Genomic DNA, 21,812 nt, shown 5'->3' with positions numbered 1-21,812 from the left:
GGGGGGGCAGAGAGAACAAAACATACCGTTTTGTAGTTGCTCCTCTAGGTTAAGGCACCGGTGGCAATGACAGGTTTTAACAACTAGAATGGTCTTTAGCTAGAACAGCACTGTAACACATGTGGGAGTGAGTATCAGATCTGCTGAGCTCAGAGGGGAATGCAGTCAGTCTGCATGCACATATAATTCAGGTACCACCTTCTGCTTAAGAATCACATCACCAAATATAAAAATCTTCAAATGTAATTTATTAAGACATTCAGCTATGTCTGTTCGTCTACATCCAAATTTACTACTAAAAATAAAATCATATCACATTTCACGTTAAGAATACCAATTTTGAAAAAAACACTTCAGAGCCAAGCCTATTGTATAAATAAGTGACTAGTTTCTTTTCATATCAAAATTCACATAAAAAATTTCCTGCCCCCAACTCCCCCCTCCCATCCCTAGTTCTATCTGAAGCCGTGATGAATGTAAAAATTTAAGTATGGACACATGCGTGTCAAAGAATAAAGGTGCAAATTCTATTAACAGCTTTAAAAGTGGCATTTGCGGCGTTTGATCATACATGTTTCTGTACTCATTCCCAAAGTGCAAATATTGCCAGAGTTTAACACTGTTTCAATTCAGCTGCAAGAATTAAACATTACACAGGATCAAACAGTATTGCAAGGCCGCTATCTGTGCCCTAAAACTCATCCCACTCTCTCCTGCACTTTGCAGTGAAGGGCAAAGTGTTCATTAGAGCTTTAGTTTACTTCACATGGCCCATACTGTGCATAATATATTAACAAAAGTTTCATATACATCAAAATATTGAAGACTCCATCATAAAAGTCAGGAGTCACTATAGATTACATGAATGCAAATGTAATTGCCCACCAAAAATACCCAATGCATACACGCAACGTATTAGAGTGCTTCCATCTTCCAATACAATCAATGCTGTTACATCTTTGATTTTGGCTTCAGTGCTGTACAAAATTTTGTCAGTAATCATGGCTGCGCTCCAGTCAATGCAGAAAAACAGGCCAAAGCATTCGAGCATCTCTCACTGGTACCCTGGGACATGGTTCAGTGTGATTCTTCCTCCCCACCCCAAACACAAGTTAATGGTTGTGTTTCTTTCGCACCTCACACCCCCCTACTTCTCCTCCTTCCCCTTCACCCGCCCCCTGAAAATACTCTATGTCCATGTCATTTGTTTCCAGTTTCTCCCTCCCTTGCAGTTCAGAAGCAGTTTCTGAAGTCATTTCTGTTGAATCGCCTTGGAATTGCCTCTACCAGGCAGCCCACAAAAATCAGCATGGGATTTTACATTTCGACCAGCATTAATTGCTAAACTTTTTCACAATTGTGGAAGGGTAAGTTCGCTCTGCTGAGTCAGGCACGGGTCTCTGACATGGGTCTGTTCCTACATCATCTTCTGCCACTTCAGAACTGGATAGAAAGTCTCGGGTCCTGAGTGAGAACCTCCTCCTGGCCTCCAATCGGTTCCTCCGCAATAATCTCCCCCTGGCTGGCTTTAAACAGACACGTGTCACAATCCAGATTCTGAGAATCATTCTTGGCATCCTGAGAGTGCTCCTGGTGATCTGGCCCTTCAGCCACCTGTCCGTTACGATCACTAGGGCTCTCTTTTAGATTTCTCTCCTCCTGGTGTTCAACACCAAGATGTTCAGTTGCTTCTTGATGACCAGTATTTTGCTCTGCTCCAGGGTTTGGCTGTGGAGCTGGCTCTGGTGCCAGTCCTGGTGGCTGCGAGGGGTTTTTAAGTTGACAGTGGCACAAAGGACAGGTCTCTTGCACATACAGCCATTTCTTAAGACAACCAGAATGAAAGAAATGGCTGCATGGTGTGATCACAGCAGATTTCATGTCCTGAAAATAACAAACATCAAGATGTCACACAACAGCCAAACACCTTGTCCTCCCAGAACTACCCTACATACTCCACCTGACCTCAAGTTTACTCTGTGAGATTAAAATTCTAAGGCAAGACGTGTAATGATTTTTCTACATACACACAAACCTCCACATAACTTTCAACAGGCACAAGACCAGTAAGTTTCCAGAGGAAAAAAAGTGATAGAACTCAGGTACCCAGCCTCATGAGGCTGATGACAAAACAATTGCAACCCCATGGAAGTTAGCCCCATACAGATTAAAAGCAAGCACAAAGGAACTGTTATTTACAACGCTTTGTGGAAGTAGTTGTAGGGTCTTGGTTACAGAGTACTAGGTGGAAAGACAAACCCAATAGTCCACTTGTAACCACCATGGTGTGAGAGCAGCAGAGTAGAAATGAAGTGCCTGGACCTAAGGCACTGAGGTGAGACCAGGGATTTTTACTCAAATGCAAAGCAAGCTTTTGTTTTAAACAAACATTTCAGATCACTGAAACCAAGTTTGGAGCCCATCCAATCTTAATAAAATCATGCTGCATTCATCCTAGGGTTACTCTCTCACTTCCATTCACAACAAACATGATTTCCCAGGGAGGAAAGAAGCACACCTGTATTTTTTTCTTTTTTCCAAAGCACAAAGTGTGGTAAAGGTAGTGCTTCCAGTGTTAACTTCTAATTTCCTTACTTCTGTTGGCTTATGTTAAATCCTTCCCCTTACAGTAATTAGGTTTATTTTTCTTTTATAACCAGTGTTTTAAATTAAGCAAGAGTGGGAATTAACAATCCATGGAGACTGAATTGTTTCTACGAAACCGTACGATACATTGGCTAGCGGTGTACATACAACCTTACAGGAAGCCGTAAGAGAAATCTCCCCAATTGAAAAAAAAAAAAGTCATTGTTTGCTTCTACTAGAGAGACTAGCTTGGCCCATACTCACTGGAAATGCTTCAGAACCTCAGATACGTTCAAGAGTATGACACTTGCTTTAGTTAAATCTGAAAACCGATTTTAAAAAAAGCAAAAAAACAAACGAGAAAAAGCTATTCTGGTCTATTTAAATTCCTTAATTTCCATGTTAGTTTGTTCTAGGTTTCCAATGCAAGGACTCCCTCCAATTCTGCACTAAGCCAAATTACACACAGCAGAACTCTGTGGGGATTGCAACTGAAACACAACCAAAGTCACTGCACTCGTTACAGCACCGGAGACTAACTCCAGACCATCCAAAGGTATGTTAAGAGTCACGCCCCTACAGTTCTACTACTTGAATTGCAAACCTGGTAGCAGATGGCACAGATATCATTGTGTTGCTGCAGCTGCCCCTCTGTGGCAATGGGCAGCGACTTGATCTTATTCACAGCATCCCTGCGGAGAAGAAAACTTTTCCATCCCAGCTGGGCCCGGAGCCACACATTGTAATAGGAGTGGATGAAGATTATCATTGAGCCCATCACAGTCCATTCTCCAAAGATAGTCTCCGAGACGCCGTATGCCACGACGCAGAGAGCCACGAGGAATTCCAGCAGCCGGTATGTGCCGTTTACATAGTAAATTACATCGTCCATATTTTCTACTGGCTCTTTTCTGAACTCCTCAACCATAAACAACACATAAATGAAAAGTGTTCCAAGCACCTGAAAAGAGGATAGAATGACATGGTTTCAGCATTCAGGTCCCCAGGGTAAGTAGAGTTCAGTACACACAGGGCCTCCCTCATCTGGAAGCATATAAACCCCAAATCAGCCAACCACTTGCTTAACTTCAAGTAGAACCTAAATCCATCCCTACTCACAAAGCATGAAGCTTCTGCTTAAATACCAGGGAAACCCATGCTTAAGTGCTTTGCTGAATCAAGGCTATAGTTAGGGCTTGTCCATGCAGAAAATGCATATTAGAGAGGTGTGATTTCTAACGCGCACAGGCCTATTGGTGTGAACACTCTTTGAAACAGCATTACGTTAATGTGCACTAGGGAACTTTTAGTTCATGCCAGAAGGGTCTACACATGGGCCAGTCAGTGTGGGATATGTTGGTGCACTTTAGAAATCACACTTCTCTCGTGCACAGTGCCGTGCCATGTAGACAAGCCCTTAGAGACATGGATAGTGACTAGACACACAAAGACATCACATGACAAGCTTCTAAGAGCTATTTTTTAAATAGTGAATTAAAAAATGAAAATGAGGATACATCCCCCCACACAGGAAAGTACGCATGTATACATGTTTTGGACACCAATATATTTTCAGATCACCTCTGTCATGGAAGTCTCCTACAATGATGCAATCTATGTGCAGTTTGGAAGCTTATTATTGTAACCAACATGCCCTTCCAATCCTACAGCATTATTTACAATAAATATTTTAGTTCTCTATGTTCTCAGCCCAGCACTAGAGTACTCTAGCCGCAGGAAGAGATAAATAAAAGATTTTACATCCCAGCTTCTGCACTCTAAAACTCCCCCCATCACTGTTCTGGTCATATCCCGTTACCTTAGGGAGAGAAAAAAAATAAATGACTACCATGAGGCTAGTGTGCCTTACCTGGAGGGAGGTTAGAATACTGCTAGAGATAATGATCAGCAGCCAGAAATCCATGTGGAAAAACTGACAAATCATGTAGGCCATGTATGCTGGGAACACTAGCAAGAACAAGCACAGGCTGACTGCACGGAAATGCTTCCACAGGCTCCTGCAGAAACAATGCAATGGTTGGGATTCAGACAACTGGCATCCTCTCACTGAGAGGACAGTGGCTTATGTATCTACGGAAGGCTTTTACTTTACGAAAAGGAATTCTTAATTTCCTCAAGTACAGTCTAATTCGCAGTACAAACAGACAGTTATTCTGATGGAAGTTCAGTTCTTTCTTCCCTGTGCCTTTCTCAGCACAAAGTGGAAAGGCTACATCCTCAGTGAGACAAAGGCAAAAATTAAAGACTACAAATAAGTTACATAGGTACTGCCACAGCGGATCAGGTCAGTGGTTAAACTAATTGTCTCTGGTCTCTGACAGAGGCTGATACCAAATGCTTCAGATGAAAATCCAGGAAATCCCATTAGAACAATTATGGAATAATCTGCTCCAGGCAGTCCATGCTCTGAAGCATAAAGGTTTATAAGGTTATTTTAAATGCTATCTGGTATACCTGCAGAAGTTTCCCCATAAAAACATCTCATACTTCGACTCTTACTAGACTCTTTGCTAGCCTCTATAACCACCTGTGAAACTCACTGCCACATGACGACTGTACATTGTGTAAAAGTATTTCCTTTTATCTGTTTTAAATATGTTGCCTTTCAGTATTAACGGATGTCACCTTGCTCTTATGAAGAGCGATGAACTGTATTTATTTAGATTTTTAAAAATAAAGACATCTATTCCAAGGCTCTAGTTATCTTAACATACTTGATCATGAAATAAGTACAATTAAGTTAAGCCTCAGCAGCACTGAAATTGGTTCCACGGGAACTCAGCCAAACAGCCCAGCCATCTACCTCTCCGTGATCAAGGAAGCATACCCTCAGCCTTCTCCAAAGACTTTTTCAGATAGGTGTCTCTTGCAGTATTCCCCAAAAGAAACCAAATTCAGGCTATTTCAGATCAAAGGGGAGCAAGTTCCAGAGTCTCAGAGTGAAAGCCCTGCCAGCTGTCCTCTCCCTTTTATAAGGCATAGCTCTTCACTATTTTGTAGACTCCTATCGTGACCCCTTTTACTAATCTCTCCCCTACACAGTCCTAATCTCTTCACTCGCATCCCATTTGGAAATCTTTCCAGTGCCTCCAGTCATTACTCGCTACGCTACTTGGCAGCTCTCTCTGATGTCTTTTTACACACATTTAGTTCCAGAAATAAGAGATACACTGAAACTGACAAACGAGAGTAGAAGGGAAGAAAGGGGAGAGGAGAATTACCCTAATTTGACTGCAACTAAGGTTAGAAGAAAAAAATTCTAAAATTAACTGAATTTTGTAAATACCTGTATTCCTTCTGGGTTAGGGCGGAGGGGCTTTCCCCACCTCATTTGTTCAGAACTCCCTACAAATTCAGCTCTGGACCTGGCAAACAGTTACAATTTGCTGCTACCAGTGACTGACTATCTGTTTGAGAACCAAATACTATCTCCTGGCTCTACTCCCTTTCCTTTCGTCAGCATATTTAGAGTTAACATGCCACAGAGACTGTGTTGACCACAAGCAACCTCTGAGCCGAACAGACTCACTGGATATAAATAAACCTCCTCTTTTATTTAGGACGCTTACAGATTACATAAGGGGAAGAGAGACATGCAATTAACATAGGAAATGCAGTTTCATGCCAGAACACCAAAGACAAATAAAGCTCCTTAAAGAAACACAAAGAAATCAAAGATAACAGGAAAAAACCCAGCAGATCAAAACATCCACAAGACTCCCTTCTTCCACTCCTCAGGTTCTCTCCATAGACACCTCCCATTCCAGGCCTACAACCGGTCCCACAAGCCTGGGATCCTGAAGTTAATCTATGGACTATTACAACTTGGTAGAATTTTTTCCCCATGATTCTATTAAATAACTGGCTGTTTCCGTGACATGCTGAACTGTGGTTTTGTTTAGCCAAGAGCAGGGTTCAGTGTCTCTCAGTGCGGGGTGATGACTTTCCTTCTGTCATGTAATACCCACACAATTCCTGAGGCCAGTGGCTGCAGAGCAACATGATCCTGTGCAGACTGTAAGACATGCTCACAGATGAGTCTTCATTAGGACCATGCGACTCAAGTCACTTTCCTTCTGCAGAAGGAATCATGTTGCAAAGCATCTCTGTGCTGGTGAACATCATTGTGTGTGTGTGTGGGGGGGGGGGGGCGGAAGGAGCAGGGAGGAGATAAGGAGAAGGAGCAAAGAAATGAGAACTGTCTGTATACTAACCTTATTATTCTTTAGTCTACAAGAATGTGGACCACCTTAACTTACCTTTTGGTAGCCCACAAGGCTATCAGGCCATACATTAGTGCGCTCACCTCTACAAAAAGGAGTTTTAAATAGCTTTCAGTTTAGAAAGTGCATTTCTTACTTGTCCCTTGAAGCTCCCAGTGCCAGAACAATGGGATCAGCAATCTCCAACATGGACTGAAGGATGGATGCTACCACAATGAAGAGAATAATACTAAGCAGGAATGCCCGATGGACAACTTGAAGCTCGATTAAACCAGTCTGCACGGCCAAGATCAGGAGAGTGACTCCTTCTGTCATCCCCCTTTGGGTTGGGGTTTTGAAGAGAAAGTGAAAATAAAATGCAGAGGGTTAATTATTTTGCTTCATCTTAAAATAAAAGTCTGGCATGTATGAAATCAACAGTTTTTCTAGCCCTTTGTTTCTGATTCTATTTTAAGATTTCTTTCTGCCTTGTATGACCTCAGGAAATTAACATTGATATATTTCTTTAAAAAATACTGCTTATACTTCTTTGTAGCTTGTAGAGGCTTCGCTGACCTTTACTCTTTAATGTATGCAGTGGTGCTGTAGCCATGTTGGTCTCAGGATATTAGCGAGACATGGTGGGGGAGGCGATATCTTGTATTGGTGAGAGACAAGCTTCAGGTCGGGGCCTGAAGAACTCTGTGTAAGATATTCCCTCACCTGCCTTGTCTCTCTTTTCCTTTAATGACATTCCTGTCTGAAGTCCTACCACTTGGGTACACTTTGAAAGCAATGAATTCAGAGTTAGACATACAGCACAGCTTCCAATGTTGCTAACAGACACTCTAGAACAAAGAGTCCCCTGAATGTCCCTCTTTCACTCTTGTGGTTTTGAAGTTGAAAGTGAATTTAATATTTCTGACGTAGAGACAATGACAGCACTGTCTTGAAGCAGTTACGGCACAGCGTGGACTACCCATGACTGGTTCTCCTCCACGCCCACAATGCTTCTGCACCATTCCTGGGCAGCCTCACTTTATACTCACTGCAATTCCCACTGACTCACCTCAGAACCCAAAGTAAAAATAAGTCCTTCACTTGTGGCCTGAACCAGCATTTGACCTCCTGGTAAAAGCTAACATACTAACCCACAGGGCCACAACTAAACTCCCAATTTTATGTCAGGCAGTTATGAGAAGCACAAGAGAAACAAGTTGCCTATATTCTTCGGCAGTTTACCACAGTAACTTTTAGCTGACCAGTGCAAATCTTCCACAAAAGATTAGTTTGGTTTCACATGTAGTTACATGGGGGGAAATGAACCAGGAAGTTAAAATATAACTACATAAGCATTTAGTTTTTCTAAACATTTTTAGATTCCTTCAGTCACTGATCCCCATGAAGACACCGCAAAGAATCTAAAATCCCAAAGAGAAGCACTGTATGTATTACAGAACTGCATGACTGCCATTCTAAGATTCATGATAGACATTTCCATCTCAAACCCTTTAAAATAGTGTATTTGGGCTAATAAATAAGAAGCGTGTCAGAATTCCTATGCATACTAAGGCGTTTATAACGGGTTAAAATAACTCTCAGTTTAACAAATGCCAACCTCAGTGACACGTAGTTCTAAATATGCTGCCAGGCACTTACCTGTTCATAGCTGGGTCATTCATGAACGCTCGGTAGCCCTGCAAGTAAAACTTGCAGAGAGTCAAAACTCCCAAAGCAACAAAGGAGACCGTGAACACCAACCCCAGGAGTGAATATGGAGTGCTGCAACATTCTGCAATGCTGGGGGAAAAACACAGTTTAATTAATAAAAAGATTTCTTCAATTAAGAGTCTGAGCTGGTTTGAAATCACATCTGGATTGGCTTAAAAAACAGAACACGAGCAGCCCCACAAGTACATGCACGTTCTTCTACTGAGACAAAATTACGAGAGCAAAGTCCACTATTTTCTCCTCGGACATCAAAGGTCAAAGATTCACGGTTACTCAGTCACAAAAACGCATTGTTATGTCTATCAGCTGATAAGCAAGCCTATGTGGTTCCCCATTGCTCATTCAGATTGTGCTTCAAGACAGCCCCACATGGTGGTGCTATCTTGCTTTTACTTTAATAAAGAAGAGTACTCTTGCTCAGGCATGGAAAAGTGATGTACTCAATTCACTTAATGACATTTCAATCCAGTTACCACAAGATGACGCAAAGTTACAGTAGATCAATTTGATTGATTGGTTAGTTCCCACACACAGCAATACTACCAGGATGCCAGTCACTATAGAGTGCTCATATAAACGGTTATTAAAACGGCTAATAAATTGTAACGTTTTTCATAATTCGGGTCTGAAAAGTGATCTGAGATCTTGATATTCAACTACTGCTGACCCACAAAAGAGGCCTAGTACAAACTTCAAATAAACTATACCAAAGAGACATACAGCCTTTAAACAATTATCTGAGTGAGAACACAGGATGCTCTCGCTCTCAGGCCTACTTCTCTTTTGACTTGCTACTACAGTGAAGTCACAAGGTGAATCCTCAGCTGCAACAAGAGCTGGGTGCAGCCAAGTTTGAGGAATCATAAAAGAGCTGTTTCAGCTCACTCATCCTGGGGCCTGTTTTCTGTAGTCCTGGCCCAGCGCAGTCTAGAGCAGTCTGTGTTTCTCCAGAGTACAACGGCCTTTAATGGGAATCAATCACACTGCTACTATGGCTATACATCCTCCCACCTCCAATGTCAGCAGAGCTGGAAAGCAGTGGTGTAGAGCTGCTCTATGCTTGCTTTCTTTAACACCAGGGAGTCCTCAGCTACTCAACTCAGGGCCACGTTCTGGCACTTTTGGCTACAACAGCAATCCTGGTTCCTTCAGGACAACAGGCTATTCCCAGAGAAATTACTAGGATGCCACATTGCAGCATTCTGATTAATTCACTGCTGGGTCAAGTAGAAGCAAAGTGCTCCAAGAAAGAACATGTGTCAGAAAAACTAGATGGAACAAAGGAAACGATAAATAGATGCACTGGTACTCTTAGTCCATTTTTAATGTTTTATACGGCACCAGAGAGGTAACACAATAAAAGCAGGTCATTTCTTTTTAAAGTGTCTGTGTAATATAGCATCTCAAGTTTTATTACAGATCATTCTGCTTATTCTTCAGCAATCCAACATTTTAAGTTAAAATATCCCTCCTCCCCTATTTGATAGGGCATGAAAGCCTTTTGTAGCTGAATAGGAGGCTCACTAGAAGCTTCTTAACTTCCTGGCTATGCCTCTGCACATGAATGGTAGCTGTCTTTGAAAGAACACCAAAGCAGAGAATGTGGAAGTGTCTCATTCATCATACAATCAAGGGGTACTCCCGATAACTCATCAAATCCTCCCTATTCTCCAGTGGGAGTGATACAAGCCCTTTCGGAAGGTGGCCTACAGATATAGAAAGCATAGAGTCCGTAATGGAACACTGGCTTCTAAGAACACTCCTCGCCACCAGAGCTCTCAGCAAAGAAGGGCACGTCTACAGTACCAAAACAATAAGCATAAAGCTCAATGTGCACATGAGACAGATTTGTCTAACTGGTTGGAAAAGAAGAGTTATACCCGATGATTGTGGTACAATGTGACTTGTAGTGACTCCTCCAAGTTCCCAGTATGTTGCTCTGGTGTGTCCACAAATAGGAAAGAACTGGCCAAAAAAGGTGGAAGTCCCTGTAAGGGATGACTATCTTCCAGGAACCGTGCTTGCGCTGGTGTTTGTCCCTCTCAGTACTGGTCATGTGCGATGTTTAAGATTAAGGGCCCCGCTGTGTGAGGTATTTTTGAATAACTTCAGGTTTTTTTCCAAACTTGTCAGGAATGAAGGAACTATAGTTAAGGGGAAGTCTGATCCAGGATAGCTGAGCCTCCAGGTAGGCTCCATAATAAAGAACTTTCAACCCCTCTAGCAAGCATGCTACCACCCTTACTAATGAAGTTGAAGCGGAGATAATTTACTGTGTAAGGGACTCAGAGGAGCTTAAAAACCTCAAACAAAGGACTGACTGGAGAGCTTTCAGATTTATCCTTATGTGCCCCCAGGTGTGAGCTTGTAACTGTCCTGAAGGTTTGAATTCTTGCCATCTTCAAAAAAAAAACAAAAAAACAATGAAGGCTGTGTATTGTTATTGTTTGTTGTGCATTTGTGGAAGCTTAACATTGCTATTAAATGCACTCTGAATGCTCTTGCTTGAATTCCAGAGTTGTACACTCTAGGAAATAATTCATTACCGCTAATAAAGGGCACGTGTGCCCAGACTGCTCTTTTCTGGCAGAGAAACATTTTTCCATTTTACTAAGTGGACTGCGGTACAGTGAAGTCTTCTGGCTGACTAGAGAATCTTTCTTAGCTTGTCTAACAAAATGATATTTTAACATCCTCTCCTAAACAGTTAGGCTGTCAGAGATAAAACCTGCTACTGGAGCTTGTTTCTCTTCTGAAGAAAGAGAGTGCTGCTGTTGCATTTTCTTACCATGGCAAAGCAATGCGCCTTTGGCCCCCACAACACTGGCATAAAAAAGTTTCCTGGTTGTGTGTGTTGCTCCCAGGCAGGTAAAAGATGACAGCAATTGCCAAAAACCCACCAGGAAGGATGCCTTGAGGAAACGCATCCCCAGAGCGTGATGAAATTGAGTCTAAGAGAAAAAGTCTGGTGCTTTCATGTTTTGGGCTGTACAGAGAAAGTCTAGCAAGTAATATTTTAGAGATAGCATTTCGTTTAACTCTCACTTATTATGAAGATACAGATTTATTCTGATACCTGGCAGGCAAGTTCTACCTGATGTACATGGATGGTACATGATCATTCACACTCTTGCCCCTCAATTCTATGGCACAATTCCAGAATCTAAACACTAGAACTGGAAGTGGTTTAGACTGCACCAGGTAAACCTGTGTTTTAACTTTAAATAATTTCAGTAACTGGAATACTGACGGTTCATGCCTGCAAAGACCAACGCTGATTAACAGGGATATTTGCACGGAGTGTGTCAATCTGGCATTAAAAATCTTTGCTTTTGGAGATCTTGTGCATGTAGCAATAGCCACAATATTTGCCAAATGCATGAGGCGTGTCAGAAAAATCTAAGTTCCCCTGCTGGGCCATGCTGTAGAAGCCTCTGCTCTCTGCCTACGGCCAGACTGCACACATCACTAGTGCACAGGCTTCTGTATCAGGCACGGTGGGGAGCTCTGAGCCTAAATGACTCAGTGATGTGGGAGCTAGTGGGTCTTCTCTGCGAGGAAGAGTCATTTCATCATCCCCAGATTCCTTACCTTCCTGCTGTCAAGGGTCTCAGATTTCTGACCCTAGTGACAAGAGTCAAATTTTCCAGTTCTTCACAAGCAGCAAAAAACCTGTCATCTACCCAGCAATTTCTTCAACTCAATCACAGAAATTAGAGATGGAAGAGACCTATTAGGTCATGCAGTCCACGCCCCTAGCAACTGCTACAGTACAGTTAAGTACAGTCAATATTCTACTTTGTGCAAAATTAAAACTTCAGTGGAGGTGTAAAATAGTTGGGGATTTTGGGGGGGGGGGAGACTGCAAACTAATCCCCTCTGTTAATGTTGTAATGCAATACAATACTGATGGTACTATTCATTTTAATATGTAATGTGATCAAACCCCTGGAGTTTCTCTGTTTATTTTAAGTTGACAATGAAATCAGAAGACTCGAGTACTGTGATGGACACAGGGCCATATGTGAAAGGTAAGTGACAGGAATGTTCTAGAACCTTGATCCTGAGACTGTGGTGTCGAACAGGTTATTCTAAAAACAAAACCTTTACAGAGAGTTAGAAGATGCTGGCAATGTTTCTACTAAACCACACAAAGTTGATAGACAAGGTCCCAAATGCAATAAGAAGGTGAAGGGAAAGACTGGCGAGTCATAATCTAGTAAGGGAATGACTGGAGACAGGGTGGAATAGGTTTCCTATGCTTTCTCTAAACCTTGTAGAAAGATTAATGCCAAAAACAAGACAGGGAAGAGGTATGAAAAGTTCCCAAGCACCAAGGTACTGAGAATGTCCCTCTGCTGATGAAATGGTCCATAAGAATGTGGACTGCTAAATAAAGACACCCTTCAGAACAAACCAAACATCAGAAATAGTTTGTTAGAGAATCCAGTCCAATACCCTGAAAGCTAGATTCCAAGAAGAATCCAACTGGGGAACAGCGTAGCATACTGGGATATTTAGGATCACCATCAGAAAGATAACCCAAGTCTCTTCTTCCTGAGGAAAATACTTTTTTTTCCAGGTGTGCTTTATTTCTGATTCTGCTGATATAATTGTGGATGGAATTCCCCATGGTCGTTGTTCATTGCTAAACTTTCAGTTATAGCATGGATTTCAATGCACTCCAGAACGTGTTGCATATCACAGCTGAAAATAAAGCCTCCAGGACCCAAAAGACACATTGATTCCTCAACACAATCCTACAGACAAGTACCAGAGGAGGAATGCGCTCCTAGCCTCAGCTGGTGATATCTGAGTTTGCTGAGTCAAATCTTTTGAAGCCCTACCAAACTTCTGAACTGAAGCTCTGAGTGTACAGTGGTTTGCCCATCACTAAGTTATATTTTGTATTCACTGGGAGCTTTTCCATAGTTCTGTTAATACCCCTCTCTCCTGAGCTGCTGTGAAGCAGAAGGCTTCACTGAACTAATATGCATGATGGACAAATATTTACTGGGGTCTAGAAGAAGACAGCTGATTTAAACCATTCCATCTGTAGAAGACAGTAGATTAGTTCAGGAATACAAACAATGCATGCACAGAAAACAGCTTATTATGGACACTAGTTAATTACCTTGTCAGAAAGAGAAAGAGAAGCCTCTCTCTTGAGGCGGGCTGATCTCGTGTGCTGAAATAAGAGTAGATTTGAAGAGCAAATAAGACAAGCCAGAACACCATGAATAGAACAGGGACCACCAGCTGGTTCCACAGAGACATCCCCAATGCCAGGAGACCGTACACCTCCACTACCTGGGCAAGGTAAAGACAAGACCAGTTTGTTGTATTTGTTCACATCCTGTATGTTTACAGAGATAACAGAATAGAAAAAACAAACAAACATTCAATTCATTTGCAATTCAAACCATGAGTCAGATTCATGTGGCACAAGTGGGTCAGTTACAAGGATTCCTGACTTTGTATTTCTTTGACCTTTTGTTAAAGGCAGGTGCTAAGTGCCTCAGACACCTGTCAGAGCAGAGGCTAAATATCTAAAAATTGGCACATTTGCAACATGTGACTGTTACAGTCTGGACAGCAATTCTTTTAAAGTTTATGCTACTGCTTGTACAATGTTAATACTAGGTGACTATGGAGCAATTTTCAGAAAGCTGGAAGGCTAATCCCTTAAAAGTGACAGGGAAATTATTCATCACTAATACTTCCACAGATGGCTTTATTTTAAATCAAATGTCTGTTTCTCACAGCCAAGACAAGAATCACACAATGGCTACGGAGTACCCACTAGGAGAGAGGTGGGCAAACTATGGCCCGTGGGGCCACATCCGGCCTGCGGGACCCTCCTGCCCAGCCCCTGAGCTCCTGGCCCGGGAGGCTAGCCCCCAGGCCCTCTCCCGCAGCCTCAGCTCACTGCATCACGAGAGCGATGCTCTGGGCGGGGGGGCTGCGAGCTCCTGGGCAGCGCAGCTGCAGAGCCCAGCCTGACCCGGTGCTCGGTGCTGCGCAGTGTGTGGCTGGCTCCAGCCAGCGCTGCCAGCCACGAGTGCTCCAGGGAGCAAGGTAAGGGGGCAGAGGGGTTGGATAGAGGGCAGAGGAGTTCGGGGTGGTGGTCAGGGCGGTCAGAGGACGGGGAACACGGGGGTTGAATGGAGGCAGGGGTCCCGGGGGGGGGGGCCCAATCAGGAAGGAGCGGCGGGGGTTGGATGGGATGGTGGAGGGCAGTCAGGGGCAGGGGTTCCTGGGGTGGTTAGGGAGAAGGGTAGTTGGATGGGGCAGAAGTCATAGAATCATAGAATATCAGGGTTGGAAGGGACCCCAGAAGGTCATCTAGTCCAACCCCCTGCTCAAAGCAGGACCAATTCCCAGTTAAATCATCCCAGCCAGGGCTTTGTCAAGCCTGACCTTAAAAACCTCTAAGGAAGGAGATTCTACCACCTCCCTAGGTAACGCATTCCAGTGTTTCACCACCCTCTTAGTGAAAAAGTTTTTCCTAATATCCAATCTAAACCTCCCCCACTGCAACTTGAGACCATTACTCCTCGTTCTGTCATCTGCTACCATTGAGAACAGTCTAGAGCCATCCTCTTTGGAACCCCCTTTCAGGTAGTTGAAAGCAGCTATCAAATCCCCCCTCATTCTTCTCTTCTGCAGGCTAAACAATCCCAGCTCCCTCAGCCTCTCCTCATAAGTCATGTGTTCCAGTCCCCTAATCATTTTTGTTGCCCTTCGCTGGACTCTCTCCAATTTATCCACATCCTTCTTGTAGTGTGGGGCCCAAAACTGGACACAGTACTCCAGATGAGGCCTCACCAATGTCGAATAGAGGGGAACAATCACATCCCTCGATCTGCTCGCTATGCCCCTACTTATACATCCCAAAATGCCATTGGCCTTCTTGGCAACAAGGGCACACTGCTGACTCATATCCAGCTTCTCGTCCACTGTCACCCCTAGGTCCTTTTCCGCAGAACTGCTGCCTAGCCATTCGGTCCCTAGTCTGTAGCTGTGCATTGGGTTCTTCCGTCCTAAGTGCAGGACCCTGCACTTATCCTTATTGAACCTCATCAGATTCCTTTTGGCCCAATCTTCCAATTGGTCTAGGTCCTTCTGTATCCTATCCCTCCCCTCCAGCGTATCTACCACTCCTCCCAGTTTAGTATCATCCGCAAATTTGCTGAGAGTGCAATCCACACCATCCTCCAGATCATTTATGAAGATATTGAATAAAACCGGCCCCAGGACCGACCCTTGGGGCACTCCACTTGATACCGGCTGCCAACTAGACATGGAGCCATTGATCACTACCCGTTGAGCCCGACAATCTAGCCAGCTTTCTACCCACCTTATAGTGCATTCATCCAGCCCATACTTCCTTAACTTGCTGACAAGAATACTATGGGAGACCGTGTCAAAAGCTTTGCTAAAGTCAAGAAACAATACATCCACTGCTTTCCCTTCATCCACAGAACCAGTAATCTCATCATAAAAGGCGATTAGATTAGTCAGGCATGACCTTCCCTTGGTGAATCCATGCTGGCTGTTCCTGATCACTTTCCTCTCATGCAAGTGCTTCAGGATTGATTCTTTGAGGACCTGCTCCATGATTTTTCCAGGGACTGAGGTGAGGCTGACTGGCCTGTAGTTCCCAGGATCTTCCTTCTTCCCTTTTTTAAAGATTGGCACTACATTAGCCTTTTTCCAGTCATCCGGGACTTCCCCGGTTCGCCACGAGTTTTCAAAGATAATGGCCAGTGGCTCTGCAATCACAGCCGCCAATTCCTTCAGCACTCTCGGATGCAACTCGTCCGGCCCCATGGACTTGTGCACGTCCAGCTTTTCTAAATAGTCCCTAACCGCCTCTATCTCCACAGAGGGCTGGCCATCTCTTCCGCATTTTGTGATGCCCAGCGCAGCAGTCTGGGAGCTGACCTTGTTAGTGAAAACAGAGGCAAAAAAAGCATTGAGTACATTAGCTTTTTCCACATCCTCTGTCACTAGGTTGCCTCCCTCATTCAGTAAGGGGCCCACACGTTCCTTGGCTTTCTTCTTGTTGCCAACATACCTGAAGAAACCCTTCTTGTTACTCTTGACATCTCTGGCTAGCTGCAGCTGCAGGTGCGATTTGGCCCTCCTGATAACATTCCTACATGCCCGAGCAATATTTTTATACTCTTCCCTGGTCATATGTCCAACCTTCCACTTCTTGTAAGCTTCTTTTTTATGTTTAAGATCCGCTAGGATTTCACCATTAAGCCAAGCTGGTCGCCTGCCATATTTACTATTCTTTCGACTCATCGGGATGGTTTGTCCCTGTAACCTGTAACTCATCGGGATGGTTTGTCCCTGTAAGTCCCGGAGGGGCAGTCAGGAATGAGAAGAGGGGTTGGATGGGGTGGCAGTGAGTGGGGGGTGTGGATGGGGCAGGGGCCCCAGGGGGGCATCAGAGAACAGGGTGGGTTGGATGGGGCAAGAGTCTCGGGGGGAGGGGTGTCAGGGGGCGAGAAGCAGGGGTGGGGGGCGGAGGGAGAATAGGGAATGGGGACCGAGCCACGCCTGGCTGTCTGGGGAGGCACAGCCTCCCGTAACCAGCCCTCCATATAATTTCCGAAACCCGATGCGGCCTTCAGGCCGAAAAGTAAGTTTGTATTTTAAAAGAAAAGAGAATTAGAGAAAAAACTTGTACTTTACAAGCATGTAACTACTAGTATTTTAGAGTGAAAGATTGAGTAGGCAAATCATATTATTTGCAGATCCCTGTCAACACTGGCAAATGTTACAACATATTACAGTGAGGTCCTGTAAATGTAATTTCTATCATAGCTGACTAACAAGCAGCCGACTAGTTTGGCGGCCAGAAGCAGCCTCTGCTCAGGCTCTACAAAGGATCTGCAGTGTCCCTGCGAAAGATTCCTGTGGCACAGGAGCAGAACGGAACCAGCATAAGCACCCCTACACAGAGAGGGGGTGCACCTATAGTACTGAGCAACATGGGGGATTCTGGGAAGCTCTATAACTTGTAGGCAGCCCCTGAAGTTGCTCTAAACTTATACCAGCCCCCAAAGTCCAGAATCCAGGATGCATAAGAGGACAAAAAGTTGCTTTTGCCCATCCTCCCCCTGGGCTTAGTCCCCTGAACCGCTGGGTTCAGAAGATGAAGTTAAACATTAGGCCTGGGTGTCTTAATATCCCCCTTCTCCCAAGTTTTTCCACTGGTATTACAAACAACTGTTTGCACTACTACAGTTGCAAAGCCTCTAACAACTGTGAGGTCACAACTACTTGATTAAGTTATTACTGAATAATTCATGCTGAAGTCAGCAACTACCACAAGTGATGACAAAGGATGAGTACGTCATGTTAAAATCAGGTTAGGGCAAAACTCCAATCTGGTATAAGCAGATTCATCTTCCTTGACCTTCAATGGAGTTGCATCTACTTACACTAGGTCTGAAAGGGGGCCAATTTTTTCACCACGATTTTTGTTTCTGGAGTAGGGAATAGGCTCTAGATTTCCACATTAGTGAGCTCCTTAAAAATAAAATTAGAAGGCTGATTTTCTTGTTTTTTCCAGCTTTCAATTAAACCAGATTATAATCATAATATGCAGCCCAACACAATTACAATTGTTCCCATTTGCTGAGGTTGGCATAGGCAATTTGCTTCAGAAGCACCTTCCAAAAAAGATTACCAGAGACATTAACATTTCTCCTAATTCCAGCCAGTTCTCTCTAGCATACATTGCACACTACTATTCTCAGCTGTAGCTGCTTATTATTCTAGCAGCATGTTGTTAATACCTTCCAAATTGTTCCATAGCCACACATGAGAAGTTATGCCCTTGATTTGCACAGGGCACTGGTAGAAACATGGCATGAGCAATGCTCCTTGAAGAGTTTATACTAGAATATTTTTTCTTAAGGCCAAAACAGTACTACATTGACTAGTAAACACAGATTTCAAAGACAAAGGGGGTCAGTGAGGCAGCCCAAAAAAAAATCACTTACCTTTCAAATCTTTACAGTGATTTTAAAAACCAATCTAATTAGTACACTTAGAATGGCCCATAAAGTGGTAAAGAGAATAGACAAAAACAAACACTTGAGTAGCTTTTCCTTCGAGCATGCATATGGCATTAAAACAACCTCAACATATTCAAGTGTTCTTAACACAAGTGCCAGAGAAGAAAGAAGTGTTGACAGTACATTTATGATGTCACTGCACTTCAAGTGTTAGCTAAAAGAAAAGGAGTACTTGTGGCACCTTAGAGACTAACCAATTTATTTGAGCATCTGATGAAGTGAGCTGTAGCTCACGAAAGCTCATGCTCAAATAAAATGGTTAGTCTCTAAGGTGCCACAAGTACTCCTTTTCTTTTTGCGAATACAGACTAACACGGCTGTTCCTCTGAAACCTGTCAAGTGTTAGCTGTTGATCTAAGCTTTTAAAGTCAGTTTGAGGTTTAACATGGGTTTATTGGTAAGCTACATACAAAACTATGTTGGATTTCAGGCTTTTTTTGCTCTTCCTTGCCATGTACAGAAATGACCATCTTCCCAAAACACCCTGCTGACTTATACTGTTGATTTTGTATTACCACCACAGAAATGTGGAGAGTCTCAAGTCTGGTCTTTTCTACTCTTGGGAGAAGGTCTCTCAGATTTGCCTTGTGAGCTTTCATACTTAAATGAAGAGCAATGAATCTTTGACAAAGACATCTTTTCAACTAAACGTGTTAGGCACTGAGGTTAAATAGGTGTTAAGAAAAAACAAAATTCCCAAGTTTCAGATAGGCCTTGTCTGCAGTAGGGAATTTTACTAAAAACAATCCCACTAGTGCTACTACATTGCGGGACATTGCTGGTGCAGAGTAGAGCTTTTAGCACTCTGTCATTTTGACCTGCCCTAAGCAGAGTTAGGCAACAAAGTAGTGAGAACACCAGTGGCTGCAGGATGTTCATCCACACTAATAGTCCCACCATTTCTACCACATTTGGTAGCAACAACAGGAAGTTTGTAGGACAAATGGTTAGCCTAGACAAAGCTGTAAAGATTTCGAGGGTGAGATCAGATCAGAATATTAAGGGAAAAAGAAAATTCCTTTTTGCAGAAACCTTTTAGGGCTTCTTTATATACAACACAGCAGTAAAAACAGAGTGCAAGCCAAATTTTATTTTCTCCCTTTCCAGGTCACTTTTAAAACACTGTCTGCTCAGCAAGGGGCCAAGCAAAAGTTTTTGGAACATGTTTAGAACCAGACACGTAATTCTGAAGAGTTTCCAAAGGAAGTCCATATAGGTCAGAGCGCCTTCCACACATGTGTGGTAGAACCTATTTTTAAAAACAGTGAGATGACATGGATTGTTTTCATTGGAGAGACAGCCTATCTTCATATTCTGCATAGAAACTGCAGTCTCAGTCAATTCTCCATTCCCTCTTGATACATGTAACTTCATTATTCCCAGTCACTTTGCATTTTGCTGGGCCAACATATGCAACTTGGGACTTATGTCTGGCCGAACTGGGGCACTCCATAGGGACTGGTGTTCATTCCTGTCTCTCTCTGCAGCCAAAGAGTATAACAACCCATGTTATCAAGCTACAAATGGGGTTTGTAGCACAGCTGGGGTTTGTACACGGGTGCTGGTTGAAAAATTTGACAAGAGTTACTCTGCCTGACAAAAGCCAGGAAATTCCTTGTTAAAACGGTCTGAAAGCTTCCCCATGTTTCAGTCTGTTCTGATTTGCAGTAAGCCAATTTTGAAGTCTCTCTTTCAACCGACTTGCATAATTGCCATTAATGAAAGTTACACACATCAATGGGAAAATGGATGCCTTTGCTATGAGTGAATTTCCAAACTGATGCTTATGTGTGTACAAATTTGTTAATGCATTTTAATATTGCAGAAGTGTAAGTTATTCATAGTTTATTCTTGGTTTCATGTTTCTTCTTGGATCTCTCATTTCCAGCTCAAGATAAGCTATACTTACAAACTACCACTTTTCTACACAGGGCATTATTATATACACCAGAATTACTGCAATTGTTTTTGTGGATGCAGTTTGCTTTCCAAGAGGGGCTTATTTCAGATTTAGCAACTTTAATGTCCATCCTACCGAGGCCCTGGTTTTCATCCAATAAAACCATGGGTTAAGCAAACTGGAGATCAAGCAAGTCGCATAAGTTTAGTGATCAACCAGGATTAGAATCCAGGTCATTGCTCTAACTGCTAGTCTATGCCGTCTTGCAATGTAACTTTAAAAAAGTGGAAGAGGACATTGCTAAAACACACACAATATGGAATGACAGGAAAGCACAATTAACTCCCAAAGCTGAGCCATGGACAACGTTGTGCAATGACTGGTTTTTCAGACCACAAAATGTGAAGTAATGCCACAACTGAAGCCAATGAACCTGTTATGATCCACTTGCAGCCTACCTGGACAAGCTCTCGGTATGCAGATTTCGCAAGATTATATGGTACTAGAAGATTTGATGCCAGAAAATAGAGCACTTCCAAGCCAGTGAAAATCATGGCAAATTTGTTGATGACGACAATGGTTTCCAGAGGGACGAGGCACAGCCGCGCCAGCAGAGGGAGCATGTGAGCAGAAAAGAGCCAGATCTGTTTGGTTTTCATGACGCAGGAGCACAGGGTGCATACCACCAGCTGACCTGAAAACATGACAAAATATTTTATAGCAAGCTGTTCACCTCCTCCAGGAAAAACATCTTAATTTAGCTTTCCAGTAAAGCATCTAACAGTATCCAGTTCTACCATGACAGTTCTGCTAACTACAGCACACCTGTTATGAAACTGGATTTTCCTGTATCTTCGGAGGCTCACACACGACATCACCCTCAGAGTGCATGCTGGATACGATCTCACGGTGTATCATAAGAAGTAGTTTTATCAGAGAAAAGGCTGACACACCAAGTATAGCTTCTATCTGCTCGCTGAAAGGAAGGACCTTGGAACAAGCCCTACGACCACTGGGCAAATCATCTCTTCGCCCCTCCCGTTAGCTTCACCCACATATGTACATACGACTGAAGCCCAACTGTGCTGTCATTTCTTCCTGAGATAGGAGGAAGAGAAGGAGTGGCTGGGGGGCTATCCGGAGACCACTCTCCGGCCGCTCAGTCTGATGGCAGAGCAGAGAGCGGTGGCTGCTGGCCCGGTACCTAGCTCTGAAGGCAGGCACCACCCCCAGCAGGAGCACAGAAGTAAGAGTGGCATGGACTATTCATTGCTG

General features: G+C 43.4%; 1 protein-coding gene across 7 annotated transcripts in view; it reads right to left on the bottom strand.

The window, feature by feature from the left end:
- Positions 1-227: 227 nt before the first annotated feature.
- RNF145 (ring finger protein 145) overlaps positions 228-21,812 on the bottom strand; it is a 60,093-nt gene continuing 38,508 nt past the window's right edge. For all 7 annotated transcript variants that reach the window (XM_073355182.1, XM_073355185.1, XM_073355183.1 and 4 more), the window contains 7 exons: positions 20,996-21,231; positions 13,675-13,850; positions 8,469-8,609; positions 6,967-7,149; positions 4,457-4,604; positions 3,191-3,547; positions 228-1,884 (listed from right to left, as the gene is read on the bottom strand). In XM_073355182.1, coding sequence (XP_073211283.1) covers positions 1,438-1,884; positions 3,191-3,547; positions 4,457-4,604; positions 6,967-7,149; positions 8,469-8,609; positions 13,675-13,850; positions 20,996-21,231 — 1,688 coding nt within the window. In that variant the 3' untranslated portion in view covers positions 228-1,437. The remainder of the gene's footprint in view (positions 1,885-3,190; positions 3,548-4,456; positions 4,605-6,966; positions 7,150-8,468; positions 8,610-13,674; positions 13,851-20,995; positions 21,232-21,812) is intronic.

Source organism: Lepidochelys kempii, chromosome 8 (assembly GCF_965140265.1).
Source record: "Lepidochelys kempii isolate rLepKem1 chromosome 8, rLepKem1.hap2, whole genome shotgun sequence".
Taxonomy (NCBI): Eukaryota; Metazoa; Chordata; order Testudines; family Cheloniidae; genus Lepidochelys; species Lepidochelys kempii.
This window is presented reverse-complemented; position numbering and strand designations above follow the sequence as displayed.